Below are 16,222 nucleotides of genomic sequence, written 5' to 3'. Positions count from 1 at the left end.
CACAGGACCAGGTTCCCAGCCCCTCCTCCCTCAGACAGAAGACCATCCCCAGGCTTCCCTAGGGGAACCAAAAGTTAGAATCAGTCCGGAGGAGTGAGTCAGATACTTAGACAACCAGATAAATATTTATTTTCTCCTTGATTCTTTGGCCTTTTCTTCTGAAACCTCAGAGTCCTGAGCAGCTCCACGGCCAGTGCTGAACCAGGAGGACTTTATGAAATCGATCACTTTCCCAGACCGAGATAAAAGTATCCTGGTTGGGGTACAAATAGCAGAAACAAGGTTAGGTTCTAATGAGGGAGGAACACCCCTCTCGGCTTCCCTATGTTTGATCTTATTCTAGCAGTTATCCAAGCTTCGCCCTCCTAGGTAAGCCCCGCTCCCGGAGGAAGTCCGGCTCTCAGCGCTCCTTGGCTGGAGACCCCCTTCTGTATTGGGTAGTTGGAAGCCCCCGCCCCTCGCTCCAAGCCCTGCCTTCTTCAGTGGGCGGCTCACACGGTGGCAACACTGGCTATCAGCACGACAAAGCCCCAGATCAGCAGCCCGACCAGGCGGCTCCTCAGTACTTTCTCTGGCTTCGGAGACTGTGACTGGAGGGTTGTGGCCGTCTGGGGGCGATCCAAAGTCACCTCACCCGGGGCCACCTCATCCTCGGTTTCAGTGTCTGGTGACGGTATCTCCTCCACGATTCTTTTGGGCAATACTGATAGAACAGGGTTAAGGAGCAGTCCTGGGAGGGCGCGAAGGTCCTGCCAAGGCCAAGGCAAGCTCTCCCCACAGTAACTTGCCCCAGGACCCAGGCCCTCCGGGACATAATTACGCCTCCAACTGCGTGAAGCCCAAACACACCCACAAGGGAGCCCTGGCCCAGTGGCCAGAGGCCACACTCAGGACAGGAAGCCATACCCTCGTGGCCTGAAACCACACCCCGATGGGAAGTTATGCCCCATAAGCCACGCCCCTGAAGCAGGCCACTCCCCTGAAGCCGCCCCCACACACACACCAGGACCCTGAATCCCACTTCTCTCAACTCCCCAGCACTGACCTGTGACATGAAAATAGATGATCGTGGCTGGACTGGATTGCACGGAGCCCAGCTCGCAGCGATAGGTGCCTGCATCCTTTGGACGCACCATGGTCTTGGTCAGCGTGGGCTCCTTCCCCTTGGACATCAAGGTCTCAGAATTGTTCCCCCAAACCTAAACCCAAGCTCAAGGGGTCACACAGGCCTGGGGAATTCAGGGGTTGGGGAGTACAGGGGTGAGAAGATCATGGGGCTTCAGGGTGTACTGGTCAGGGCATGGGTTCCCAGGGGATCAGAAGAAGCCAAACTTGGTAGGTCATGGGTCATGGGCATTATGGGTGCAGGCCTGTGGATACAGGGGCCAGGGGGCTCATGCAAGCCTGATGGAGTTCAAGGGTAACGGGAGTCTCCCACCCTGTAAAAGCTGTAATCGGTCAGGCCTTGAGAGAGTTTATGCCAGTTGAGCTCACAGTCCAGGATCATATCTTCCATCTGATGGACCTTGACTTTGCGCTCTGGGAATAGGCGGTTACTGTGGGATGCTCTTTCACGGTTCTGGGCCCTCTCCCAACCCCCTTCCACTTGGTCTCGCCCCGCCTTTTCTTGTTGGCTGTCTCCAGTCTCCGACCTCTTTAGACGCTTGATCTCTCCTCTGGCTCCGCCCCTCTTGCGCCAACCCCTCCGGCTGGGCCCAGCTTTCTCACCTCCGCAATTCAAGGACTTTCGACAAGAGTGAACCTGCTTCTGGCAGGTACTGCACCAGATCAGAGGCTGCAACATCAAACCTGAAGGGGCAGGTTCGAGGCGGTGTTCTCCCACTAAGAGGCGGGGCTAAGAGGAGAGGGCAGGGCCAAGGGCTGGGGCGGGCTCAAGAGCCGAATCCTGAGGAGGTCAGCCTGCGGGGCTGGGCTAGAACACAGCCCTGTAGGAAGCCGGTCTAACCAAGCTCAGTAAAGAGTGCAAAAAGTATATGCCCGCTTCCCAAGAAGTCCGAGGTGCAGAAGGAATACGGGAGACCCAGGAACCTCTCCACGTGGAGAATGAAAAAACACACAGACCCAAAAGAGGGAGGCTGGGTATTCACGGGGCAGGGATGAGGGATAGAGGACCAGTTCCCATAATCCCGACTCACCACATTTGTTGGGACAAAACGCTGCCTCGGTATAAAGAATTAAAAAAAAAAAAAATCAGATTTCTACGTTAAAGGGGATGAGAGAGGGGGTGAAGGAACAGGCTAGGGCTGGGGCTCTTGAGTTCCAGGAAGGAAAGACTTGGGTGTCTGGACCCCTGGGTCTGAGGGAGGAAGGGGTTGGGAGAGCTGATGGATGGGACTCGGAGAAGCAGAAGGCTGGGGTCAGGGACTCTTGGACTGTGAAAAGAGAACGCTGGGATGCCGGCCTCCCATCTTCTCTCACCCGTTTTTTGAAACTGAGCAGCGTAGCTGGCAAAGTTATCCTTTGCCAGGTGCAACGTCCACAACAGCTCCTTCACGAAGAGCTCGCCTGGGAAGAAGCAGGATGACGCAGAGGAGTCCCCACCCCCACCCTCCTGCTCCTCCCAGATGTGAGGCACAGGAAGTTGACCTCTGCCTGCAGAGCGTGGCTTTTGGGTCTCCTCAGGGAAAGACAATACAATTTAATGACCACTTAACATAATGCTGGCCACTGGGTTAAGCAACAACTGGGATGAAGGCTGTGTTATGGTTTCCATTTTAGAGGTGACAAAGCGCTCAACGCCACACAGCTAGGAAACCGGCAGAGCCAGAATTTGAACCTAGGCAGTCTGGTTCCAGAGTCCAGTACCTGACCACCAGACCAGGTGTCACCAGCAATCACTTCCCTGAGAGTTTCTGGAAGCCCCTCTCCTGCCCCCTCTGTGCATTTACCTTTTACATCACTGTCCGTGATGCGTTTCAGATCCTTCAGCAAACTCCAAGCTGCCTTTTCCAGTGTGGCCTCATCTGTGGGGGGAGATAAACCCCAGATTCCAAGCATTGCTGTCTCATTGGCTCACCTAGTCTTAGAAACTACAACACCCACGGGGCCAATGGGCAAGGATTGGCCTGGTAAAGGGATTAACCCACGCCGTTGCCTTCTGGGAGTTGTAGTCTTATTTATTACATATGGAATAAAATTGCAGGATAAAAGGTAGGGAGAACAGTATTTGCCAGCCCGGGGGAACCCCAGAATCTGCATCCCAGCCTTCTCCATTCCCGAAACCAGGAGACTGTACCTCCAGCCCTTTCTCCCCAGCACCTCCCAGTAATCCTAGCCCCAGACCCTTCCTTTCCCAGGACCCAGGAGTCGCACTCCGCCCTCACCAACGACCCCCATATAGGAATCCTCGTCAATCGGCAGGTCCTTGAAAGCTTCCACTGCCTGCTTTACCCTTTTCATCACGTTTTTGTGATGCTTGGCCTCCAGGTGGCCAGGCAGGTAATCCGTCTCCAAGGAGTTCAGCGCCTCCACGACGTTTGGATCACACATGACACAGCCCCGGGCAGGAAGCAGGCAGCCGGCCAGAGCCGCCACCAGGAGGGGGAGCCGCCACGGCCCCATTGCGGCCAGAGCGCGCAGTTCGCGCCGAACTCCGGGGAGGCTCCTCTTACCCCAAACCGAGAAGGTGAACGCTAAACGGAGAGAAACCCTTTCCCGAGACTAATGGAGCCCCAATCTGCAGGGCGCACACTTCTCATTAGAAAACCGAGGAGTCCCGAAGCACTCTAACAGCCGCAGCCCGACCTTGACTCCTGACTGTTGCACCTTCCAACACTAGGGTTCGCTGAAGAGTCCAGGTTCTGAGGGCTTTCAGAGAGGAAGAACAGGCCACTCCTTCCACTCTTTTTCCCTCGACCAAAATTAAAGATTTTGGCGGAGGAGGGTGGTGAGGGTGAGGTTGGTTGCGTGGTATAGACAGTTTTTAACTGGGGCTCACAGCCACGGTTCGCCCCTTACTAATAGGAACTCCCAAGCCTCTGCCTTCCGGCTACCCACGCAGGGCCCCAAATTCCCAAGAGATATTCCCTGAGGTTTCCTTGGCCCCGCCCAGAAGCCCAACTCTTAGCCTGATTGGACCGCAACAAAGGGAGGCCCCGCCCATAGTTCCATGATGTCACAGCCCCCTTTTCAGCCTAGAACTTTCCCAGAGTCTACCGAAGGGGGCTCACCCTGGGGGCTCTGGTTTCCAAGCTAAGGAAAGGGCTTCTAGCCTTGAATCTCCGCCTCTCTCTGGGCCCCAGGACCCAGGCTTTTGGCTAGCTGCCCACGGCCCTCGGAAAACTGTCCTCTAGCCACGAAAACGTGGGAAGTGGTCCTTTCTAGCCCTAGGACTACAACTCCCAGAAGGCCCTGGGGTCTCTCCGTAGGAGATTACTGCAGACAACCCCATAGCTTTATGGGAAATGTAGTTCAAGAATTGTAATGTTGGGACTTCACTGGCGGTCCATCGGTTAAGACTCTGCGCTTCCACTGCAGGGGACTCGAGTTTGATCCCTGGTGGGGGAATTAAGATCCCGCATGCCAAGCAGCGTGGACAAAAAAAAATTTTTTTTTTAAATTATAATCTTTGCTCACTCCCCCATCCACCCCTCCTTCTTTCTCCAGCCTCGGGCTGGATGCTGAGGTCCCAGGGGAAAGAGAGGTCTGGAGGCCAGTGCTGAGAGTCCGGGAAAGGAATTGGGTCTCTGAGACCATAACTCACACAAGTGCACTAACAAGAGAGCAGGAACAGTATCCCAAGACGTGAGAAGTGAGAGTCCCCGGAAGCTCCACATCTTTACTCCTACTCACTTACACACACCCTCATGCACACGAGACTCAAAAAAACCTGCAGAGGGCTCCCTGGTGGTGCAGTGGTTGAGAGTCCGCCTGCCGATGCAGGGGACACGGGTTCGTGCCCCAGTCCGGGAAGATCCCACATGCCGTGGAGCGGCTGGGCCCGAGACCCATAGCCGCTGAGCCTGCGCGTCCGGAGCCTGTGCTCCGCAACGGGAGAGGCCACAACAGTGAGAGGCCCGCATACCGAAGGGGAAAAAAAAAAAAACAAAACCCTGCAGAGATGGGTTGGTGATGAGGATTTTTAATTCATACTTCCCTCTCTCCCACCTATGGCAGCTGAGTAGGGACTGGTCCTCCAAAACTCCCTGAGAAGACTAGAAAAGGGCTTAAATTCTCAGACAACTCTGTGATTAAAGTGTCTACCTTCGCTTCCTTCAAAAAGCCTCAAGGGAGTCCTGAAATCTGAGTCAAGAATCCCATCCTCTTTGGCCAGACGCTGTGCTCCTGCCTGGGTTGGAGACCAGTCTTGGGTCTGCATACCTTCTGATTCTTTCATCCCTGACTTACCCAAAGCCAGATTTAGAGGCTCTGTGAATTCAGGGGCAGAGAGTGGTTGGCAAGGGGCACAGTACCTGCAGCTTTCTGCAAGCCCACAGGGCACCCTTACGCCAGCTGACTTCCAGTAAATCAACCCCATTGTTACCGAGTCCAAGCTCGCTGCATGACAGGCCAATAAATTGGGAGATGAAGTGTTGAGGAAAGGAACAGTGACTTTATTCAGAAAGCCGGGTGTTTGAGAAGAGGGCAGATTAGTGTCCTAGAGTACCATCTTATGGGGCCTGGATGCTAGTTTCTTTTATAGAACAGAGAGGGGGAGGATGTGACGAAGTAAAGTAAAAAGGCCATAAGTCTTGCAAAACATCTCCTGGCTTGGCCAGCATCGGGGAGGGGGTGTGTTAATTTCTTCTTTCTTGCAGTCCTTCATGGGTGCGTGGGCAGGATGTTTCCCTGTGAGCTGAACAAAGGCACTTTGGTTTAACATTCAGTCAGAGGGGCAGAGTTCCCCATGCAGACCATCATGTATGCTTATAGCTATAGATAGCATCCTTTTAGTGATTATAGTAACAAAAGCAAGGGAAAGCAAAAGTTAACATAAAAGAAACATCCAACATGGAGTCAGATTTTGTTCTTCCCTGTTACACCATCACTCCCCAGCAGCCCAGCTGCAGAGGAGGAAACTTCCTTAACTGGGTAAAGCAACAGGAACTTGGAGCCAAGATGTGCATGTCTACCTTTGGCAGTTTTGAGCTTAAAAAAAAAAAAATGGTGTCCCTAGATCTCTGCAGAGCCTTGCTCCTTAAGCTGCAGCATTCAGCAGCATCCCTTCCCCCACCCCTCCCATGTTTTAGCATATCTGTGGTTTTTCAGGGGCTGAAATGTTGGGTAAAGTTCCGCTTGTCACACAAACTGCCCCAGCTACAGAGAGTTTGTCGTCCATCAACCTTTCTAGCAGTGGTGAGGTGTTGGGCTGCTGGTTTTACCTTTGTTAGTTTCTTTGCCAAGCTAATCTGGAATTCCAGAATCCCAAGCCCTCTGGAAGGTCCCCACAGGGTTCTTTACAGGCATTAGAGCTGACCCTCTCCGGAAAAAATCCCTCCTCTGGAATCACGCCAGAAACACAGAAGGGAAGTTGGTGAGTGCTTGCTATAGCACATCGACGAGTTCCTTCTGTCCTGATGACCCAGGGAAGAGAAATATCTCTTCTCAAAAAGACCAGGATGGTCAATGCTGGAACAGGGAGTTCCCTGTTCCTGGTGGGGCAGTGATCTAGAAGTACTCTGGATATGGGCTGGGAAGAACAGGTGGGCACTGTGCATTCTAGAACTTCCAAGAGCTTCTGCAGATGTTGCCAGCCATCATGAAAAGATCTTCCATTGATTCTAGAATGTTCTGGCAGTTGCAGAAAGCCAGCCCCCCTTTTTCTCCAAGTCTAGCCAACTAGAATCACTCTAGAAATGGGTGTCCACCAGCTGCAGGACCACCAACTTCTCCAGAAGCTGCTGGGCTTCCAGAGATACATAACACTGGCCCTAGGTTGATCAGACTGTTTCAGAAAGTCTCCCTGCTGCTCAGTGCTCAGCCAACATCTGGAGTGGAGTCAAGTCTGCATTAATGCCCACCCACTCAGGCAGGAAGGCGGCCTTGGGTTTAAAGATATTCAGGAAGCTGGAGTTAGGCAGGGTAAAGTTGGCCAGGTAGACGGTGTCTCCACCAGCCAGGTAGGCGGCCCAGAAGCCAAAGGTGCCAATAGTCATGATGGTGTGGTTGCATTGTGTGAGCAGCGCAAAGTCCTTGCTGGGGACATCTTCTTGCCCATCGCCAGTGAAGGTCACATCCCCCCGGGAGGTGTCGATGTTTTCCCGGCACCACTCCATGCCGTTGCTGGTGACCACAAAGATCGGGGCTTCATGCCGGGCCCGGAACCAGTCCATAGCCTGCTGGAGGTAAGCGCGATCACCCACTACACCCTTCCAGTGATAGGGCATCACCTTCACGTAGTCCCCACGGCGCACGTGGACACCCACGAAAGTGCTCGGGCGGTCCCCCGTGCGGCTGAGCCGGAGCTGACTCAGTAAACTCTGGGCCTCTCGCCGAAGGTGGTCGTGCAGTGTGAACTCACTGCGGATCTGTTCCCGGAGATGATGGAAGAAAGTCCAGGAGCAGGGGAAACCTCTGAGCTTCAGCCAGGGCTCCTTCAGTTGGGCGTACTCCTCCGACATCCAGTCGTGAAGCTCCAGCTCCCGCCAAGGTGTACGGCTGTTCACCTCAGGCGCCAGCACGGGCAGGGTGATGCGGAACACGGGGGCCAGGGTGGCGTGCATGGCAGGCTGGATGAAGGCCTGGCGGCCGTTGAGCTGGGCCAGGGCCAGCAGCGTGGCGTACTGCCCCATCTGGTTCCCAAGCCGGCCGTTTGGGTAGATAGTCCAGGTTCCTGAGAGGGAAGCAGGATGCTTGGGACAGGAAAAAGCGGCGTTGGGGTTTATGGGTGTGCCCGACAGGCAGATGATGGCCACAGGGGATGTCACTGGGTTACGGTCTGGACATAGGGCAGACAGGCCTAAGCCATTGTGAAAGAGGTCTTGGCGGATGTGGAAGAAGAAGATTGAGGTAAAAACACAGGTTAGCAGGAAGGTCAGACAGAGGTGACGGAGCCTGGGTGCCCACATGGCTGCAAGGGAAGAAAAGTGAATTACGAGATACTCGAAGCTTGAGAATGAATGTCAAGGAGGAGAGGCCTGAGAGAAAGGAAACTCTAGGTTTGGAGACCTGGGTCTGAGGGAAAAGGGTATCAGGGCTCCTGGATCTGAATTAGGAGAAGCTAAGGGCTTGGAATCGTGGCAGATGGAAGATGGTGAAAATTAGTGGTTTCCAAAATAGCAATGGTCCAGGACCCACCACCTTGTCCTCACATCTTGGAATTTCACTCTCCCAGGCTGTAAGGTCCACTGACGTTGGACAGTGTTCCCCCAACTTCTTTCTCAGTGAACCTGTGTGTGAGGGGCAGAGTCCACCAGGGAGGTGGCAGGAAGCAACGGGCCAAGTAGAACATGAGAGGCTGGAGGTCCAGGCCTGGATGGGGGATCTTGTTTCCTGGAGAAGCAGGAGTTGGGGGTCGGGGTGGAGGAGACTCCTGGGGGTCATAGGGGGTTAGAGGTTGGGGGAGCGCCTCCTGGGACTGAAGGCCCGATTCCTGGGTCCGAGGCATCTGCATTTCTCACTTACCTGAGCTCCACAGTCAGCTTGGCGTGAACGGAGCGTTCCGGCCCCAAGTGCAGCCCACATCCGGCGGCCCCCGGAACCCTGGACTCCAGGTTCCCAGGCCCGACAGCCCTCCCCCTCCACGCCGCCTCCCCCGACTGGCTGCGAGGGCTCGGGAAGCGGAGGTGGGAGAGGGGACGCGGTCCGGAGGATCCCAGCCCCGCCCCTCCCCGGCCGGCAGGTAGCTCGGAGGCGGAGCCCCGCCCCTTCCCTGGCGCCGAGCCCCAGCTCCCAGTTCTAGGGCCGCAGCCCCCGCCGTCTGCCCTCCCCCGGACCAGGAGACCCACGCCCCAGCCCCCCTCCTGCCTGACATCGGCCAGCGAGGGGCAGCCTACCTGGCCTCCTAGCAGCCCATCCTTCCGTGGACACCGTGATCTAGCGCCCAGCTGCAATGCTGGACTTCGACCTCTCCCTCTTCCCCTCCAGTTTCTGGGTTCACCATCCGCCCTGTGTACCAGGATGCGCCGAGTCCGGCCACGGCCCAGCGGCTTCCGCCCCCTGTCGCGTCCTCCCGTGGAGATGCAGAACCTGTTAACCTGGCTGCTCCATGGGCGGGTGCAAAGCCTCCGCCGGCTCTGAGTCCCGGCGTGAGAGCCTCTGGCGGGAACGTGTCCCCGCGCCCACCAGGGGCCGCCGATCCCCCCTCCGCCCCACCCACCCTCAAATTCGAGAGTCCCGGCTCCCAGTCTCTCCGTCTGAGCGAAGCCTAGCGTCCGGCACCTGACGGTGAAGGAAACGTCCCGCCTCTCCCGAGAACAGGAACAGAGAAAGCAGAAGTGGAAGAGAAACTCTCTTCCACAGAGGCCGAGGCAGACCCGGCTAGGAGCAAAAGCCTCCCTCTTTTGCAGACCTGAGGCGGCTTCCCTCCACCGAGGCTTTTTCCCGCCAACCCCCAGCCTGGCCCGAGCGGTCTGACCATTACCATTCAAGAAAGCAAAGACCCAGGAATTGGACTTGACTCTCTAGAGATCCGATCATAATTTCTCCAGACCCAGGATTCCCAGCCCCCAGCCCCCTCCTCAGAATGAGAAGTCCGGGCCTCCAGTCACCTGCCTCCTTCAGATCTGGTGTTCAGACTCTTGCACGTTTAGGTTCCAGGAAATTGCCCAACCCCTCATTCCCTTTGGCATCTTGGGTCTAACTTCTCCCTCCTGAGCCTGCGTCAGTTGTCAACTCTGAGTCAAAGATTCTCACCCTCCCCCCACTTCCCCAGGCTATTCTGAGGGCACAGGTCTGATCTTGGTTAGCTTCTCTGGTGAAAGAAACATCAGGATTGCATCAGGGTCCAGGAGGAGGAGGCTGGGATGTTTGGTGTGTGAGTGCCTGGGCTGGGATTTGTGGGCAGGTTGGTCTGAAGCTCCCACACCAGGACTCCTGTGTCCTTGAGGAGAACGCTTGGGTCATGCAGCACTTGCTGCTTTCTTAATGACCAAGGAACCTCAGTGTCTGACCCCCAGAAACCCAGAAAGTCAGGTGAGATGCAGAAATGCCAGAGGAACCTCAGTGTCTGACCCCCAGAAACCCAGAAAGTCAGGTGAGATGCAGAAACGCCAGTTGTGGGACACCATCTGCATCAGTCAGGCAGAGAGGTGGATCCCAGCCCCCTTCCTGCTCAGACTCAGGAGTCCAGGCCTCCAGCCCCCTCCTCCCTCAGACCCAAGAGCCTGAACCCCCAGCCTCCTGCTTCTTCAGACCCACAAGTCTGAAACCCCAGCTCCCTCCTGCCTCAGACCAAACGGTCTGGGCCCCCAGCCCCTTTCACTCAGGTCCCACTTCATCACATTTCTATCCCCCTGATGCCTCAGACCCAGGAGCCCAGGGCCTCAGCTGGAAGGACCCCTGATTGCATCATCCGATCAGGCTGACCTGGCCACCGTGGAATTCTAGCATCTGCCATGTGGGTCAAATATCAAGGGTCAAGCGTCGGGAAGGTGATTGGGCGGGTCTGTCTGGGTATAAATTCTGGAGTATCTGCATTCTTCCCAAGAGATTTGGGTGTCCTGTCAGCTGTAAATCTACGTGCAAGAGGACCCAGGCATTTCAGCTACCAGAGAAGCCACCGTGAATCTGCTCTCCCCGACAACCAGGCTCCGAAACAGAATCTAGACCATTCAGGTCTTCAAAGTCCAGACCCCATACCTCACTTGAAGACGTGAACCATTGATGGGCTGGGACAAGACCAAACTCGAGCACCTGGGACTGTGGGTCCCTGTGCTAGCTGTCCTGCTGGGACCCTGCCAGGCACATCCCATTCCTGACTCCAGCCCCCTCCTCCAATTTGGGGGCCAAGTCCGCCAGCGATACCTCTACACGGATGACGCCCAGGAGACGGAGGCCCACCTGGAGATCAGGGCTGATGGCACAGTGGTGGGGACGGCCCGCCGGAGCCCCGAAAGTGAGTGTAGGGGTAGGGCCTGGTCCTGAGGGAGGAGAGAATTGGGGGCTGGCCTCCTGGGTCTGAGGGAGGAGAGGGATGGGCAAAGGCCTTCTGAGTCCCTGATCACTTTCTCCTCTCAGGTCTTCTGGAGCTGAAAGCCCTAAAGCCAGGGGTCATTCAAATCTTGGGAGTTAAAACATCCAGGTTCCTGTGCCAGGGGCCAGAGGGGAGGCTGTATGGATCGGTGAGTTTCCAGGACCCCTGTCCCTGTGCTCCACCCTTCCACTCCCCACCCTCACAGGCTGGGGGACCATGTTTTGCACCTTTGACCTTGGCCAGGCTTGGCTCGATGCTCTCTGCATGCCCCGACCTCGCCACAATCCCTGGAGGGGGCAGCTGTTGTCATCCATGTTCACAAGAAGAGGAAACTGAGGCTCAGGCAGGGCCACCACCGGCCCCAAGTCACAAAACCTGTGAATGACAGAATGACCTGGGAGACCGAGTCTTGTGACTCGTAACCCATGCTGACCACACAGCCTCCTACAGACCTGACTCATGCTGGGTGCAGGGTCACTCTGGGAATCGATGGCCTGTAAAGTGAACATGACCTTGGGTGCTAGCCAGATGCCCCTGCCAGGCCTTAGAGAGCCTCCACTGATCCCTGGGCTGGAATATTCTTCTCTGTGAAGTGAGGGCAAGGAGGTGAGCCTGGCGGGACTGCCTAGGGGTAAAGGAAGAGCCTGCTTCTGTGGTTTTGAGGAAGGGGCTGGGGACCTGGACTCTGCATCTGAGGAAGGAGTGGGTTCCCCGGCTCCCCAGGAGTCCCGGGACTCCCACATCCTGCTGGAGGACAGGACTCTGTGGTCTGAAAGAAGAGAGAGCTGGGGGCCTGCACCCCTGAGTGTGGGAGAGGATGGAGCTGGGGTTCCTGCAGGAGGAAGGTGTAGAGGAATCCCACGTCTCTGATCTTTGTTCTCATCCCCTCAGCTCCACTTCAACCCCCAGGCCTGCAGCTTCCGGGAGCTGCTTCTTGAGGATGGATACAACGTTTACCAGTCTGAGGCTCTTGGCATTCCCCTCCGCCTGCCCCCGCACCGCTCCTCCAACTGGGACCTGGCCCCCCGGGGACCTGCTCGCTTCCTGCCACTGCCAGGCTTCCTCCCGCCACCCCTGGAGCCTCCAGGGATCTTGGCCCCCGAGCCTCCCAACGTAGGTTCCTCGGACCCCTTGAGCATGGTGGGACCTTCACATGGCCGAAGCCCCAGCTACACTTCCTGAAGCCACAGGCTGTTTATTACTGAGTCTCCTCTTTATTTATTGTATTATTTATCTTATTTATTTTCTTTTTTTTCTTACTTGAAATAATAAAGAGTCTGAGAGGAGGATCAGAGTGAGCACACGTGTTTGAGGGAGGAAATGGGGTCAGCTTCCTTGTCTCCCCTTGCCCACCCCCGCATTGCCACAAGGCTGTGGGAAAGTCCCAGCCTTTCTGCCCCCCCTCCCCTGGCCAGCCCTCAGATTTCTGCTCCACTAAGTTGTTCCCAGGGACTCTGGACTATCCCTGCCCTTTGACAGGACAGGACTTGTTATTCTCCCCCTCCCCCTCCCCCTGTCCCCAACCTTGTGTTAGTGTTGTGGAACTATTTCTCTGAGGTAACTCAATAACGGGGGACATTTTTAAAAAATGACACAGCAGACCCACAGCCTCATGGGAAATGTAGTTTTCTGGGTTCATTTAGCACTAGGAATGGAAAGACATCTTGGTCCTCAGTGCTGGGGCAAGGACTCTTGGATTCTGGGGGTGTAGTTGGTTCTAGGAACACACTCTTGGGTCCTGAGGGATCAGTGGGCTGGGCACCTGGACACCTGGATCCTGGAGAACAGGGGAATAAGAACCTGGGCACGCTGGTCTGAGAGAGGAGGGGCTGAAGATTGGGAGTCCTGGGTCTCAGGAAAAGGACCTGAGAATCTGAATGCTTCCATCCAGGTGCTTATGGACTTTGGAGTGTAATGACTGTCACAGAATCCAGTCTCAGTGAGCACGTTGCCCATCTTCCTCCCTTTCCACAACTTAGATCTCAATATTGCTGTGCAAGTTATTTCCTGGTTAGGAAAGATTTGAAGTCAAAGATTTAGACTACATTTCACAGGGGTGGGTCAGCTTTGGCTGGACCCCAGGTGTCTGACTGACCACTGCAGCCTCACAGGAGTTGTGGCCTCAAGCCCTTGATCTAAATTCCAAGGTCCAAGTGAGAGGAACATCTCAGTCAAAAGGAATATAAGTGTGGGTCCCAGAAGGTCATGGGAGGGATTCAATGCCTGGAGAAAATGAAGGTCTGTGTCTTGTAGAAAATACAGTTTCCCACTCCGATGGAACCAGACTGGCTCAGTCAAGGGAGAGTTCTCACTGGAAACAGAATCTGAAATGCCACAAGGGGGCGGGGACCCAGAAAGAGGGAATCAGACAGGGAACCCGCAAAATGTGTTCAAACGAGCACCTGTCACTCGGTCTGAGCACTTTGAGCCCCCAACTTGTAGTGCCTCCTTTCTGGTAGAAGCAGGTTAGTGTCCCCTTGTCCAAAGACCATCCTCTGAGGTTGCTGCCTGACACAGGGCTGCCGATCTTCCTCAGGATCCACCTCCTTATCTCCAAATGCTTCTAGACTTGACTCCTGGCAGCCTCCACTGGGTGAGGTACAAAGCGTGATCAGTGAGGGACTATGACACGCACCAAAAGAATTGCAAGATCTTCCCCTTGAAATTGACAGCAAACTGGGCAGCCAGTCTGGGAAGGGGAGCTGGTAGATGAATTGATTGACAGAGAGTCCAGATTCCAGGGTGAGCTCTAGGGGCTGGGGGGTGGCCCTAGTTTGCTCTTTCGTTGGCCGGAACCTGCACCCCAAGTGGTCTAAACTTGAGATGCTGTAGAGTGGCTGTTCTCAAAGCGTGGCCCCAAACCACCAGCATTAGCACCACCCGGGAACTTGTTAGAAATGCACGTTCGGGAGCCCAGACCTATTGAATCCAAAATTCTGGGAGAAAGGCTAATTCATAGGGCCAGAAATCAGATTAGTGGCTGCCACCAACTGGTGGGAGAATGGAATGAGGATTTATTAGTTTCCTAGGGCTGCGGTAAGAAAGTACCGCAAACTACAGGGCTGAAAATAAGAGAAGTTTGTTCTCTCACAGTTCTAGAGGCTAGAAGTCTGAAATCAAGGTGTCACCAGGGCAATGCCCTCTCTAAAGGCTCTAGGGGAAGATCCTTCCTTGCTTCTTCCCAGCTTCTGGTGGTTGCTGACAATCCTTGGCATCCCTCGGCTTTAGACAGAACTCTCCTATCTCTGCTTCCATCTTCACATGGCCTTCTCCCCAGTGTCTGTTTCTTCTTACGAGGGTACCACTCTAACCCAGTATGACCTCACATTAACTTGATAAAGACCCTATTTCCAAATATGGCCACATTCACTGGTTCCAGGGGACGGGCATTTCCAGGAGATGCTATTTAACTCAGTACACATCTCTATATGCAGTTGCCACAATCCATCTTCTCTTGCTCACATGTAAGTAACTGAGGAATTTGTTTGGTAGGGAGTGGGGTGGCCAGGATAGCTTTCTTAGCCTCATCATTCTCATAGTTCACTCTCTGCTGTTTCCATACAGTATGAAAAAATACGACCTCTCAGCATAGCCACATTGCCAATATTTCAGAGAGAGATATACCTCCTCTGTTTACTTCCCCCTGCCCCCCAGTACCTGAACCTTTTCTCTCCTTTACCCCCAGAGTTCCTGCCACAATCAATCTGGGTTTTGCTTCCATTCGTTTTCACAAGAATAGAGCTTTGTCCAACCACTAAAAAGAAAGGATAATTCTGTAACGTGATAGATGCTAATTATCACTACAATACCAATCATATTACAATATATAAATGTATCAAATTAACATGTTGTATACCTTAAATTTATACAATATTATCTGTCAATAGATTTCAATAATAATTTTTTTTAAGTATGGAGTTTTGCTCTTCCAAAAGAGAGATTCTGTTGAGTAATTCTGAGACCTCTGAGAACCCAGACCACCCCAGCACGCCCCAACTACTAATGGGAGCCTGTGAAGCTTCCCACACACAAACACACACACAATTTTTTAAATATTTATTTATTATTATTATTTTTTTTTGGCTGCTTTGGGTCTCAGTTGCGGCATGTGGGATCTCTCATTGCAGTGCGTGGGCTCTTTGTTGCAGCGTGCAGGCTTCTCTCTCTAGTTGTGTCGCGTGGGCTCCAGAGTGCATGGGCTCAGTGGTTGCGGTGCCTGGGCTTAGTTGCCTCAAAGCATGTGGGATCTTAGATCCCCAACCAGGGATCGAACCAGCATGCCCTGTGTTGCAAGACGGATTCTTAACCACTGGGCCACAAGGGAAGTCCCACTCCCCCAATACACATACACACACACACACACACACACACACACACACACACACCATTTTGCTGTTGTTCTCAGATTATCTCATCAAGTCCTCAGCTATGAGGGCAACCTCTCTCTAGAGGTGAGGACTGGTGGGAAGTTTCCAATCTTCATAGCACTTTTTTTTTTTTTTGCGGTACACAGGCCTCTCACTGCTGTGGCCTCTCCCGCTGCGGAGCACAGGCTCCTGACGCGCAGGCTCAGAGGCCATGGCCCACGGGCCCAGCCGCTCCGCAGCATGTGGGATCCTCCCGGACCGGGGCACGAACCCGCGTCCCCCACATCGGCAGGCAGACCCTCAACGACTGCGCCACCAGGGAAGCCCCATAACACTTTTGCTCGTTTCCTTTTCTTCCTGTACTGGCCCTGGTTTGGCCTCACCCACTCATATTTCAGGGTTCATGGGGCTCCACTGTCTGCTGGTTTTGTAAAGCATTGTTTGTGAGCTTCTACTATCCAACTGGCTCTCCCGGGGCAGGGGGGGGGAGGCGTGGAATTTGGGAAGATTAAGAAACTCTGCTGCCTAAATTGAATCTAATCACAAGGAAACATCAAACAAATTCCAGTCGACGACCGACAACCGTCTGCAAAACAACTGGCCTCGACTCTTGGAAAATGTCAAGGTCAAGCAAAAGATGGGGAAACTATGTATATGAACAGAGACCAGAGTCCGCACAAGGAAATGCAGTTCGTTGAGTAATCCAGGTGATATCCTGGATATTAACAAGACACGATGAAATTTGAATGAGTTCTGAACTTTA

General features: G+C 54.2%; 3 protein-coding genes across 10 annotated transcripts; 1 reads left to right on the top strand and 2 right to left on the bottom strand.

Annotated features, from left to right (window-relative positions):
- Positions 1–112: 112 nt before the first annotated feature.
- IZUMO1 (izumo sperm-oocyte fusion 1) lies at positions 113–3,997 on the bottom strand. Of its 5 annotated transcripts, XM_060000282.1 has the most exons (9): positions 3,345–3,997; positions 2,910–2,984; positions 2,440–2,526; positions 2,157–2,177; positions 1,729–1,809; positions 1,439–1,539; positions 1,046–1,199; positions 496–703; positions 113–253 (listed from the first exon to the last, which is right to left on the bottom strand). In XM_060000282.1, exons 1-9 carry the CDS (start codon positions 3,580–3,582, stop codon positions 127–129), a joined length of 1,092 nt encoding a protein of 363 aa, XP_059856265.1. In that variant the 5' UTR covers positions 3,583–3,997; the 3' UTR covers positions 113–126. The 5 variants fall into 5 exon arrangements, with proteins under 5 accessions (XP_059856265.1, XP_059856262.1, XP_059856263.1 ...); XM_060000279.1 differs by having other exon boundaries at positions 1,439–1,809; XM_060000280.1 differs by having other exon boundaries at positions 1,439–1,809; positions 2,160–2,177.
- Positions 3,998–5,558: 1,561 nt separating this feature from the next.
- Positions 5,559–9,785, bottom strand: FUT1 (fucosyltransferase 1 (H blood group)). Of its 4 annotated transcripts, none has more exons than XR_011246325.1 (4): positions 9,669–9,781; positions 8,955–9,127; positions 6,342–8,029; positions 5,559–5,815 (listed from the first exon to the last, which is right to left on the bottom strand). XR_011246325.1 is itself a non-coding variant. In XM_060000761.1 (4 exons), the coding sequence occupies exons 1-4, from the start codon at positions 9,595–9,597 to the stop codon at positions 6,930–6,932; spliced, it is 1,449 nt and encodes a 482-aa protein (XP_059856744.1). In that variant the 5' UTR covers positions 9,598–9,785; the 3' UTR covers positions 5,559–6,929. The 4 variants fall into 4 exon arrangements, 3 of the variants coding, with proteins under 3 accessions (XP_059856744.1, XP_069396369.1, XP_059856743.1); XM_060000761.1 differs by adding an exon at positions 8,271–8,451 and having other exon boundaries at positions 5,559–8,029; positions 8,955–9,066; positions 9,542–9,785; XM_069540268.1 differs by having other exon boundaries at positions 5,559–8,029.
- An 839-nt stretch (positions 9,786–10,624) lies between these two features.
- Positions 10,625–12,292, top strand: FGF21 (fibroblast growth factor 21). Its single transcript, XM_060000762.1, has 3 exons — positions 10,625–11,014; positions 11,137–11,240; positions 11,984–12,292. The coding sequence occupies exons 1-3, from the start codon at positions 10,783–10,785 to the stop codon at positions 12,272–12,274; spliced, it is 627 nt and encodes a 208-aa protein (XP_059856745.1). The 5' UTR covers positions 10,625–10,782; the 3' UTR covers positions 12,275–12,292.
- The last annotated feature ends 3,930 nt before the right edge of the window (positions 12,293–16,222 follow it).

The sequence above is a fragment of the Delphinus delphis genome, chromosome 20 (assembly GCF_949987515.2).
Source record: "Delphinus delphis chromosome 20, mDelDel1.2, whole genome shotgun sequence".
In the NCBI taxonomy this organism is placed as follows: Eukaryota; Metazoa; Chordata; class Mammalia; order Artiodactyla; family Delphinidae; genus Delphinus; species Delphinus delphis.
This window is presented reverse-complemented; position numbering and strand designations above follow the sequence as displayed.

Excerpts from the sequence above, each read along its gene's own strand:
- IZUMO1 (XM_060000279.1), bottom strand. The coding sequence starts at position 3,582 with ATGGGGCCGTGGCGGCTCCCCCTCCTGGTGGCGGCTCTGGCCGGCTGC. Across the intron at positions 1,810-2,156 it reads GTTTTGTCCCAACAAATGTG|GTTTGATGTTGCAGCCTCTG; the intron begins GTGAGTCGGGAT and ends CTGCCCCTTCAG. Across the intron at positions 704-1,045 it reads CATCTATTTTCATGTCACAG|TATTGCCCAAAAGAATCGTG; the intron begins GTCAGTGCTGGG and ends CTGTTCTATCAG.
- FUT1 (XM_060000761.1), bottom strand. The coding sequence starts at position 9,597 with ATGATCGGATCTCTAGAGAGTCAAGTCCAATTCCTGGGTCTTTGCTTT. Across the intron at positions 8,452-8,954 it reads ATGGGCTGCTAGGAGGCCAG|GAAACAAGATCCCCCATCCA; the intron begins GTAGGCTGCCCC and ends CTGCTTCTCCAG. Across the intron at positions 8,030-8,270 it reads GGAGAGTGAAATTCCAAGAT|CCATGTGGGCACCCAGGCTC; the intron begins GTGAGGACAAGG and ends CTTCCCTTGCAG.
- FGF21 (XM_060000762.1), top strand. The coding sequence starts at position 10,783 with ATGGGCTGGGACAAGACCAAACTCGAGCACCTGGGACTGTGGGTCCCT. Across the intron at positions 11,015-11,136 it reads GGCCCGCCGGAGCCCCGAAA|GTCTTCTGGAGCTGAAAGCC; the intron begins GTGAGTGTAGGG and ends TTCTCCTCTCAG. Across the intron at positions 11,241-11,983 it reads AGGGGAGGCTGTATGGATCG|CTCCACTTCAACCCCCAGGC; the intron begins GTGAGTTTCCAG and ends TCATCCCCTCAG.